Source organism: Lutra lutra, chromosome 4 (genome assembly GCF_902655055.1).
Source record: "Lutra lutra chromosome 4, mLutLut1.2, whole genome shotgun sequence".
Taxonomy (NCBI): Eukaryota; Metazoa; Chordata; class Mammalia; order Carnivora; family Mustelidae; genus Lutra; species Lutra lutra.
Genome location: NC_062281.1, coordinates 11,722,725 through 11,735,033, shown reverse-complemented (window position 1 = coordinate 11,735,033; position 12,309 = coordinate 11,722,725). Strand labels below are relative to the sequence as shown.

General features: G+C 37.7%; 1 protein-coding gene across 9 annotated transcripts in view; it reads right to left on the bottom strand.

Annotated features, from left to right (window-relative positions):
- CYRIB (CYFIP related Rac1 interactor B) overlaps nucleotides 1–12,309 on the bottom strand; it is a 145,425-nt gene that overhangs the window by 53,102 nt on the left and 80,014 nt on the right. For all 9 annotated transcript variants that reach the window (XM_047723731.1, XM_047723732.1, XM_047723733.1 and 6 more), the window contains one exon: nucleotides 1,995–2,033. In XM_047723731.1, the coding sequence (XP_047579687.1) occupies nucleotides 1,995–2,033 (39 nt within the window). The remainder of the gene's footprint in view (nucleotides 1–1,994; nucleotides 2,034–12,309) is intronic.

The following is a 12,309-nucleotide window of genomic DNA, read 5'->3' as shown; positions in this document are numbered from 1 at the left end:
CACCGTGTCCCCTTCAAAACAATAGTGTTTTTGCTATCAGTCAAGTTTCAACAGGTCTGACAGTCCCTTTATTGGTAGTCAGCTACAAGGTTCTGAAAGACCATCTGTCAAATTTATTAACACCGTTCTGGGCTCTTCCTAGCTTAGGCTGGCATGATCATTGTACAGTTCATGTTACTGATTTAACTGTAAAACATTTGATGACTTTTTATAAGTCTTGACCTTTCTTTGTGATTCCATAATACAAGCATCAGACCTAACTATTTGTATCCTTCCTGTGGAAATCATGACATTTTTTCCTCATTAAACTTTCAACATCTCAAGCTGGTATTTTATTTTTTCCATGTTAATTTCATGTTCCTTGAAACAGAATATGAATTCTCTGGAGATGGGCACTCTCCAAGGCTTACCCCTTATCTTCAACTCCCTTTTCCACAGAATACGCCACTGTTTCTGTGATTATTGACCAGCAAACTGAAGTTTCTTCAAAGCTATTTATTTCAAGAACTTCTAGCCTACACCATTGGGATATTTCTTAAGAAATGACTATGTAACTCCACTCTTTAAAGATCAGTTATACACAACATAAAAAAAAAACCACACTTATTCAAATATGATGGAGCAAGAAAGGTCTAGCTGACTTTTCATTATCATGAGTTCTTAATCTAGGGCCCAGAGGAACAATTCAGTGACCTGTGGACTTGGATGGGAACCTTTTCACTAACCTCTAGGTGAAGTTTTACAATTCCTTCAATCAAAATTATAGGCAACAAAGGAGAGTACTATCAGAAATACCTATGAACTTATCACCAATAGAAATCAGAGGTATTTTCATATTATACTACAGTTACTGCAAATTCATCACTATTTAAAATTACAATAGTTAGCAGATTTGTTGCTGAAGTTTATTCTCTACTGTGAGAAGCATACATATTACTCTATCAAAAATTTTTATTTTTAATATTTGTTAGCTATATTTCAATATAACTAATTTCCTTTTTAATCTTATGTGTTTTATTTCATAACATCACAAATCATTTTCAGAATCATTATTCTGGGAAGGGATTCACAGGCTTCACCAGAGGTCCACTGCACAAAAAAAGGTTGACAACTCCCGCACTGTAACATACACAGAGTAGGTGAGGTAATTACAATTCCAAAAGATGATCATTATAACTGTCTTATTATCAGCTCTAATAAAATGACAGGCAAGTTTTGAAATGTAAATATCTCTGTTTAAGACTAGGAAGAGCACAGAAAGAAATTTTAAGCTGCTCATTTTCACTTGAAGGACATAAAATATATCTACAGAAAAATTACATTTGTAAATACCTATTAACTTGTTATAATTAAAACAATTACAGAATGATAAATGTTTAAGTACTGAGGACACCTGTATCAGTAACTTTTGTGGTGGCTATTGTGTTCTTGGCAAGACTTTTTCAAGAAGACCAAAATCGCTAACAGCTAGAATTCTTATTGAAGAAAGCATGGAAAAGTGTCTTCCTTTATAGCACATACATATTAAAACCACTAGAAGGGTATGTGCTATGGTGAGTGCTGTGAAGTGTGTAAACCTGGCGATTTGCAGACCTGGACCCCTGGGGATAAAAATATATGTTTATAGATCAAAAAATAAATAAATAAATAAATAAAAATAAAACCACTAGAATTATGGGTTAGACCTTTCCTAATTAACTATACTGGTGATAACTAAAATGACTTAAAAAGGAATTCAAAGAAAAATATGTATCTCTCCTACTGAAAGAAAATTGTTAAAAAAAAAAAGTTCTAATTAATTTACATTTTCCCCACTATTTCCTATTCTAAGAAACTAAACAGTATAGGGTATTTCCTAAAGCTATTTTTAGCAATTCAATATTATATATAGAACACCTTCCTTAAATTATATTGAGCCAATGTAGTTTTTTTTACTTAAATCAGAACTTTTCATTTATATCTGAATTATCATTTCCCCCAAAAGACGTATTTACCTTCAGCCAGTGCTGGTGATTCTGTTCTTGTCCTTCTATCTGTTTAAAGAAAGAAAAAACGAAGAAAGTCTAAAACATTAATATACTTTAAAACATGTTTAATTTTATTAAAGTTAACTTTAACAAAGTTTATGAATGCCATCACATATCACACACATATGCTATATACACTTATGTGTGTGTATGTATATGAACGAACATACACCTCCTTGAATTAAATCAACAACTATTTACAGAGAACCTACTAAGAGTAAGCCATTATGTTAAGCCCTGGAAAATACCAACAGGCTTAGATAAGACACCCTAATTGCCACCCTCAAAACACTCAAAGACTACAATCTTTACCAAGGGAAGTATATAGTCCTCATCATATCATGAAGCAAGAGACAGAAAGGGAAGAATATTTCTAATTCGTCTTTTTTCTTATAACAGGGGCCTAAAATTACCAAAAGAGATATATTTCTATACTATTATCATAGTTTACATTCATTTCCTTTCAATGTATTAAAAATACCAGTTTTGCTAGAGGTACTAAGATCCTTATATTCCGTGACAATAACCCATTACTTGCCAGAGGTACATCTGGCAAAACCCAAGTGAACCACGAAGTCCTCTGTAGGACTGGTTTACTAATACTATTAAGGTATCTGCAAATCCTAAAACATCTGAGGTAAAATTAAATCTTCAAAATGATTTTATTCTAACTTTATAACCAAGAGCAACTACAGCCACTAGAACAAACTAGCTGAGTTCACCTGCAGTGGGGGACATATTTGACTAAGGTAACTACTCACCTTTACATAAAAGTCTCTTTTCCTAATTGTTTATTCTATGGCCAGAGTCCTGGACTTTGTGAACACAATTTCTATATGCTTAGTAACATTTAGAGGGGATAGGGCACTGCCTTCCAAGATGGTAAGTGATCAAACACGTACATTGTCTTCTAAAGGCTAAAATGTGGTGCTGTGTCTCTGACAGATAAGAAAGGGAGGGAGGGAGGGAGGGACAAAAAGGTCCTGGAACCAACAGATGGAAATAGGATTGACAACCTTCAGGTTCACTGGATTAGAAATTCTGCTAGTGGAGGAGGAGAACAGTGGTTTCTGCCAGAAGACACAGGAACTATTCTAAAGCAACTACCAGCTGGTTATCCTGGACTCCTTACCGGACCAGCATGCTAAGGAGAGCTACCGTATCAGGGAGTCCTGTAACAACTTATGGCTGCTGCTACACAATGGGGACAGGAGGAACTCCATCCAGAACCTAGGGGATTCGACTGGGGACGCGACGCTCAGTAATAACTGTAAGTGAGCAGCTGAAACAGTTAGGGCCCAACAATGATAAATCAATTACAGGCATTGATCCCTTGGAGAAGGTCTGTGTCACTGAACCAGGACAACGCCCTGACCTGTTCAAGTGTGGGCTGAAGGTAAGGCAAATCTAGAACAAGTTGTAGAGGACTGCAAAAATGAACATTATTTCACTAACCCTCCTATTATAAGTCTAACATAGACAGTGTGGCCGGCCACGATCTTGAAAACTCTGCAGCAGAACGGACTAAATGGCAAGTGCTTAATGGAAGGCTGTATGGGATACCTCTCACATACTGCCTCACAAGTTCACTCCAGCTGAGGCACCTCCCCTTAGCTGCACTAATGGGGCTCACTTTCTGCTCACAAGCTTTGTTCTAAGAGATGCTTAGAAGAACTCTTCAGCCATCCTGGGATATATGAACCCTGACCTGGAAGTATGAAGAATTTAACATCAACAATCTTTGAGCAACCCCTGACCACTGGAGAATGGGATCTGGTATATAAATACCCCCTCCTTCCCACCCAAAGGCATATTCTTATTTCTTATGTCTTCTCAGAGGACCTTCTCAGAGGATTAAGGCCCAGGTACTCACAGATGTGACCAGGTCAATACAGACCCTTGTTTTGACTTTCCCTGTTTCATGGGCCCCAGTTCTCCAACTTGTTTCTTTTTTTTTCCCCCTTAAGATTTATTTATTGAGAGAGAGAGAGAAAGACTGAGAGAGAGAGAGAGAGACTCAGAGAGGGAGAGGGAGAAACAGGTTTCCCACTGAGCAGGGAGCCCCATGCAGGGCTTGATCCCAGGACCCCAGGATCATGACCTGAGCCAAAGGCAGACACATAACGGGCTGAGCCACCCAGGCGTCCCACCAACTTGTTTCTTGTTAACAGGTCCCTAAATTATCTGCCTAATAAGGGTCTGTCTCAAGCTCTGCTTTTGGGATGAAACCACGTCAGGACACTTGTCCTTTGGGACACCATACTCCCTTCCTTATCATTCTAACTCACTGGATGCTCTTTATCTCTGTTGCTGAACTTCTCTCAAATCCCCAGACGCTGATGTGCCCAGAATGCAGTCCATTCTCTTCTGTGATTTCATTCCATCTCATGGCTTTAGTATCAACTACATATCTCAAATTTACTTATTCAGTCTAGACATTTATCTCTAATTCCATACTCTCACAGCCAATGCCTATTCAATATCTCCTCTTGGATGTTCAAATAGATACCTCAAACTTAACATGTCAAAACTAAACTATTCATCTTCCCTCCCCAAACCTGATCTACCTCATCTCCCTTAACTCAGTTGATGGCATCTCTATCCTCCCAATTGCTCAAGTAAAACCCTTGGATTCCTCTGCAACTACTTTCTCTCATACATCCCAAATTCCACTACAGCTCTCTTTACCTAAAATCTTCACACCTACTATTCCAGCTTCTATTAACTCGAAGTGAGGGTTCAGCTGCATTAGCAGTCTCAGGTCTACAATTACTTCTTAATCCAACAGCCTCCAGGGGCTGCAAAGTTAAATGCATCTGGATTGGGTGGAGCCACATCAGAAGTGCTAACTAGGGAAACAAATGTCTTCGCTTCGTCTAAGAGGTGCCGTGGCTACTAACATGCCATGCTAAAAACACAGGTGATCCGGGGCTGGATATTCAGGTAAAACAATTTTTAGAGTTATCAACTAATTATGCTTTAGAAATAATCAGTAGGCCAAAAAAACAGTCTGAGGGTTAAATTTGTTTGAGGAAACATGAGTCTGCAAATCCTGCTCTAGGATTTGTCTATAATTTATATACCAATAATCCTAATCTTTCTTTTTTTTCTATCAGCTAGGTGATGAATGGGAGCTATTTATGTTCAAAGCCTAACCATTCTGGTTTTCCTCAAAAGCTCCTCTTGGATCAATGTTACTACAAATGGAATGAATAATCACACTTTTGCTTTTTCTGCCAAAAACAAACTTCCTTCCCTAAGGCAGACCAAAGCCATTCAGAAATAAACAAAACAAGTGGCTTGGCTGGCCACTCTCATTAACCAGAGGAGCAAAACCAGTGCCACTTGCATAAAACCGTGGGGAAAAATTCTATTCATTTTATCTAATTCTTAATAAATCAAGAAGTAAGAAAACACTTGTAATTGTTTTACCCTTAGAAATCAAATGTCAGGTCATTAGTAGTGAATATCAGATAGTATGCAAATTAGATAATCCAGGCATCTAAAATCCACAAACCTAGAGGGTCTTCAAGGAAATGTTAAAATTCTTTTGCCTCCAGCAAAACAGAAAAGCTATGACTTCAGAGCATTCTGTCAACCACATTTACAGCTTTGCATCATTTCAAATGATGATACATAAATCTAACTGGTTACGGAACCTACACTGCATTCCTCCTTCATTTGGGTATATGAGAAAATCAAATTCAATTGACACACACAGAACAATCTTAAAGCCATCGGAGAAACAGAAAAGAACACTTGAATGAAAGGGCCTATTGACCGTGTTCCCAGATCAGACAATATTATGAAAGTGCATTACTACAGAACTCCAGCAAGTATCTAAATTTTGTTTTTTAAAAAAGATTTTATTTGAGAGAGAGAGCGTGCTTGTGTGCAAAGGGAGGTGGAGAAGCAGGCTTCCCTCTGAGCAGGGAGCTGGGATGAGATATGGAGCTCGGAATGAGATATGGGACTCGATCCCACGACCCTGGGATCACAACCTGAACCCAAGGCAGTGGTTTAACTGACTTCACAGCCACCCAGGTGCTCCCTTAGTCAGTTTTAAGAACTTGAAAAGGTTATTCCATATCCATTTGAGGAAAAAAAGAAACAGGCAAATCTATAAAAAAATTTTTTAAAAACAGAAGAAAAGAACCAGTCCTACACATTAATAACTAAAACTGAGTGGAACTCATACAGATATATAGTCAGGGGAAGAGACCAGAGAAATCACAATGGTCCAATAAATGTAAAAGAAAACTCACACCAAATACTGACTGGAAAGTCTATTATGTATACAGTACCAAAATAAATACCCAAGGAGATGTTAGGATGAAAAAGACTGACTGCACGCTCTAGAAGCATCTACTCTTCCTGTAGGAATTAAAACATTCAAGGTGGGGCGCCTGGGTGGCTCAGTGGGTTAAGCCGCTGCCTTCGGCTCAGGTCATGATCTCAGGGTCCTGGGATCGAGTCCCGCATCGGGCTCTCTGCTCGGCAGGGAGCCTGCTTCCCTCTCCCTCTCTCTCTCTCTCTCTGCCTGCTTCCCCGTCTACTTGTGATCTCTCTCTGTCAAATGGATAAATAGAATCTTAAAAAAAAACAAAACAAAAACATTCAAGGTAAAAATGAGGTATCATGAGAAATACTACATAGACAGTTGTGGCAATTAAAAGAAGCTATCTCAGCTGGGGCAGAGCACGGACATTGGGTACTGGAAAAGATTTTATGAAGCCCTGGGAGCTGAGACAGATTTGAAGAATGAACAGGATTTGGACAAGCAAAAAAAGGAGACAGAAGGCTCAAAGAGAATATTCCAAATGAGGAATGTATAAAATAATCACTATATAGAGCAATGAAGAAAACTTTATTTAGTAAATGGTACTGAAATAATCCCATGAAAAACTGAGATACAACCTTCTCAGCCTATATATTCTAGGTGGATTAGAGTATACTTCCTTAAAACTAAGTCTCAAAAAAAAAAAAAAACCCTCAAAAATAATACCTTATTTCTATAGCAGTAATTTGAAGCACGATAAGAAACTTAGACCTAGGTTGAGTTTGCAATTGTTTAATTATTAGATTCTTTGAACAGTTATTTTATTTGTAAAATCAGATTTCCATTTATTTATCTAAGCATCAGTTTTACCTATTTGTAAAGGAGCAAAAATAATCTCAAAGATTGTATGAAGACTGACAGAAATGCCAGTTTTATTGAACATGGTCACTACTTCTCTTATTAACACTAAAATTACAAGAATATATAGCTATCAATTTTGACACTCCATCGCAAGCACAATGCACATAAGAATATCCATGTCTGAGACACACGATAACTCAAACATGTGAATACAAATCTCAGGCTTTTATATCTCATACCATGATTACTACTGTATGTGTAGCACTTAAAACAGTCCCTGACACACGATAATATTCTGGAAATGTAATGATCATCATTATCATTACTATATAAATCATACCTATACACTTTTTCTAAAATGTCTAGTCTCTTTAAAATGTTAATTAAAGATGAAAATACTGTAAATACAGAATGCTTTATAGTTTTATTATTTTCTCCACCTTTTACATCACTCTTAGTGACCAACCACATCAATTCTTTCAAGTCTATCAGTGACTGTTCCCTGAACATCAGTTACTCAGGTCATGCACAGACTGCAAAGTATGTCGCTGTGTTATCCCCCTGTCTCCTGGTGACAAACCTGCATGACATTTTAGAAAAATGGATAACCAAACAAGGGAATTTTCCAACAAAGATAAAGTGCAGCAAAAAACCAGGAAGTGGTAACCCTGCTAGTAAAAAATCTCAGAGAACATAAATGAAGTTACAGAAGAAAGGGCTGACTGCAAGCATGTGCCACTACTGCCCTCAGAGAAACTAAACATGCCAATCAGAGGAACTCTATGAGGGTAAACTTCATCACCATAAATGAAGAAAGTGGTTATGATGAAAAGGAGGAAAGGATGAAGATGTCCCAGAAGTAATACCAGCACCAAAAAAAAACAAAAAACAAAAAAACAGATTAAAGGAATTCTGGGGGCTGGCACCTAAAGAACTCAGTCAATGGAACATGTGACTCTTGATTTTAGGGTTTTAAGAGCCTCACACTGGGCACAGAGATCACTTTCAGGAAAACAGGAATTCTTGGATATATTTCAAGACACTGAGAATACAACGGATGACAATGTGGCCAAGGCAAAAAATAATGTTCACTCCAAATTATAAGCTCTAGGAAAAAGAAAAAGAAAGTGGGCAATTACTCACTTTTAATTAGATGCAACCTATGTAAAAATATATAAACCAAAGGAAAACAGTGTCTTTTGGAATCAAAGAATACAATGCCCATCCACTCAAGTCCTTTTCTACAATTGTGAAATTTTGCAGAATACCTCTGAATTATACCTAATAGTAATAGAAACACAGACAAGTTCAAGGCTGGGAAACAGAAAGTCCCAAAGCTAAGTTTTCATATCTTAATTTGCCACAGACATTTTTTTCTATTGGGGAAATACATAATATAAACAAGTGTTTAATACTAATAACCTAAAGTACTAAAACAGAGATAATGTTCATACAACATGTTGTAAGTGCAACATATTCCATTCCTCTTTTTTTTTTTTTTTTTTTAAGAGAGAGAGTGCATGCGCAAGCAGGGAGCATGGGGGAGGGAGAGAAAAAATCTTAAGCAGACTCCCTGCTGAGTGTGGAGCCCCACTAGGATGGATCTCATGACCCTGAGATCGTATCTGAGCTGAGATCATGACCTGAGCTGAAATCAGGAGTCGGATGCTTAACCAACTGAGCCATCCAGGTACCCAAATATGTTCTCATTCTGTGTCTGAATTGCATACCACAAATTTCAAAAACAGATAGTTGTATCTTGAGTCACCTGTGCAATGTTTTTAAAAGCCTATTCCATATACTAGAATGAAAATCCAACATATGCACAAGAAAACTAGGAACCACTAATAAAATCAAATACATCCCACTCTTAAAATTTCTTAATTCTTAATGTATCATTAAAAATTAGAGAAGTAATTTGCAAAATCTGGTTGGTTTAAAGGCAGTTTGTGTTGTTCATAAATAACATAAGCCAGTGCAGCATTTAGTTCAGGATGCTGCGGCATGATGTCAAGCAGGAACAGCATTACAGACCTGATCCCCATTCGGCCTGTGAGCTTCAGAGAGAAGGAGCTCTGTGCCTGGGTTGTCATACACTGCTTTCCTAATTCCAGAGAATTCTATGACCAAAACAAATATTTAATCACCTTCCTAGCAAAAATATGCATCCACGTATAATGTATTTTGACAGAGTCCATCAGTGTTTAAACTCTGAGCAAGAATCTTAAGTCTCTCAAAGCTTCAATTTCTTCATCTGCAGGAAGGGAGAGAACACCTACCCCGCAAAGACTGAGACTCAGAGAATGAGAGGCACCTATTACACTGTCTGGCTCTTTTCCTAGGTCTTACCCATCACATCAGGCCAATCTTACCCTCCGCACAGGTGCTGTTACTACCATTCTTGTAGTTCTAAGGGACCAACATCAGAATATTACAGAGTTTGTCTGTCAATTCCACAAGTATTATTAAAAATGTATATGTCTCCAGCAGTGCTTATGACACAAAGTAACACGACCATCTTTATCTTGAAAGAGGTTAATGACTTCCTATGGAATAATACTCGCACACATAAAAAGTAACAAGTCCATAATAATTCTGTCCACACTGTATTATCATTACAGACTACAATTATAATAGAAATTCAGAGAACAGAACAGTGTGAAAGAAGAGTATATTCCAAGTATGGGTTAAGTGTCTTCAAATGGACAGGATAACACATCATTTCACTCATCAAAATGTCTGGTTCTTTCCCAGGACTGAAAGCAGTTATCACAGCCTGTTCACTGTTATTATAGCCCCTGAACTAATAAGCACAATGCTTGAAACATTGTAGTCTCCAGTGTGCATATGAGTGGATGAGTGATTTAGCAAACAGGATAAAAGATGTAAACAGGGGCACCTGGGTGGCTCAGTGGGTTAAGCCTCTGCCTTCAGCTCAGGTCGTGATCTCAGGGTCCTGGAATAGAGCCCCACATTGGGCTCTCTGCTCAGCAGGGAGCCTGCTTCCCCCTCTCTCTGCCTGCCTCTCTGCCTACTTGTGATCCCTCTCTTTCTGTCCCAAAAAAAAAAAAAAAAAAAAAAAAAAAAAAAAGATGTAAGCAGCCTGTCATAAATACAACTAGTTTAGAGTTATGATCCCATAAGACTGCCTACCCTACTAAAAGGATTTGTTTGGGAAAAATAAGTGATAAGATTGATATACAGGTAGCAAATACCTGACAAAAATTTAGAAAAATGTGCAATTTCTCCCATTAAAAATTAAAGTGATAGAAACTTTAAATAATACACTAATGGTTTCATAGATAATGATTTTTCCAGACTGACAAAATGACTTAACGACAAGAAATGCAGATAACTGATCTCTGGAGATCTAGTATCTCTGGGGAGATATTGTACATCTGATACATGAGATTACTGCACAGCTACCTGCCTTGGTAACAGTCAACTAACAGATTTTTAAAAGGCTATTAAAAATGCTCTGCCACAATCTTAAATGTGAACTGCTTCCTAATGGCAATTCTATGAAGATTAGAAGACCTCCAACAGGCCAGATGTTATGCAATGCAGAATATAAAATGCCAAGTAAAATAAGACCTGCCCTCCAGAAGCTCATAGTCTATGAAGAAGACATGTAAAAAATTATTACAATGGTGCATCTGGGTGGCTTAGTCTGTTAAGCCTCCACCTCTTTTTAAAAAAAAAAAAAAAAAGCCTCCACCTCTTGATTTTGGCTCAGGTCATGATCTCATGAGATCAAGCCCCGCTTAATATTCTCTCTCCCTGCCCCTCCCCACCATGTGCGTGCATGCTCTCTCTCAATAAACAAAAAAATATATAATACTACAATGCAATAAGTAAAATACTATAGAACTGGAGTTCTTTGGATAAACTAAAATGGGAAAACGGGAATAACTGAACTATACCTAGAGGATAGTCTCAGAGAAAGCACTGATATTTGAGTCTGCCCAATATGTTTTTAAAAATACCATCACCAGGGACGCCTGGGTGGCTCAGTTGGTTAAGCAGCTGCCTTCGGCTCAGGTCAGGATCCCAGCGTCCTGGGATCGAGTCCCACATCGGGCTCCTTGCTCGGTGGGGAACCTGCTTCTCCCTCTGCCTCTGCCTGCCACTCTGCCTGCCTGTGCTCGCTCTCTCTCACTCTGGCAAATAAATAAATAAAATCTTTAAAAAATAATAATAATAAAATAAAATAAATACCATCACCATTAACAACTTTCAAAGGCTTTTTTAAAATTCAGTAAGTTTTAAATTAAGTAAGGTTTTTTTAGGATAAATATGACCATATTCACTCACCTGGAAAAGGGGAATATTCTCTCCTAAAAGAGACATTTTAAGTGACGACTGTTAACAGTTCATAATAGATTAATACTAAAGTCCTTAAGAAAAATGCCTTGCTAAACTGAGACTGAGACAACATTAAGAACTTCACAAACAATGCGTAAGATTTTTCAATGTGACTAAATACAAAACACACACACACATGATAATTTTTTAATAACTACTATTCCATCTGCCATGCATGTCTGAACCTTAATCTGTCTGCTCTTCTTTTATTTCTACTTACTGAAATTTAGATAATTCCAGATTTTAACGACTCAGTCTGAATTTACAAACCAGATGACAGGGAAACATTTTCAAAAAAGGACATGTACTATTCTAACTCTTTAATGATCAAAGACTATGTATGTATGTGTTAAAGCTTTACCTTTAAAACAGTTCCTGGAATGGGGGGTGGGGTGGGTGTAGAGGCTCTCTTTTCTCTTTAAAAACAACCCTACATGTCTTACAGTCTTTTCTCCTAAAAATGAAATGTCCACTAGTAGCCACAGGTTACCTAAAACATCAATACACAAAACTACAAAAGCATCACATCATATAGATTAACTTTACTTCTCAAACGAGCTGGTAATCCCCCCCCCCCTTTTTTAAAGATTTTATTTGACACACACATACACACATACACAGAGTACAAGCAGAGGGAACAGGAGAGGAAGGGAGAGAAACAACACAACTCAGGGCTCGATCCCAGGACCTCGGGATCATGACCTGAGCCAAAGACAGATGCTTCACAGACTGAGCCACCTAGGCACCCAAGAGCTGATAATCCTTTAGTGGAATCCT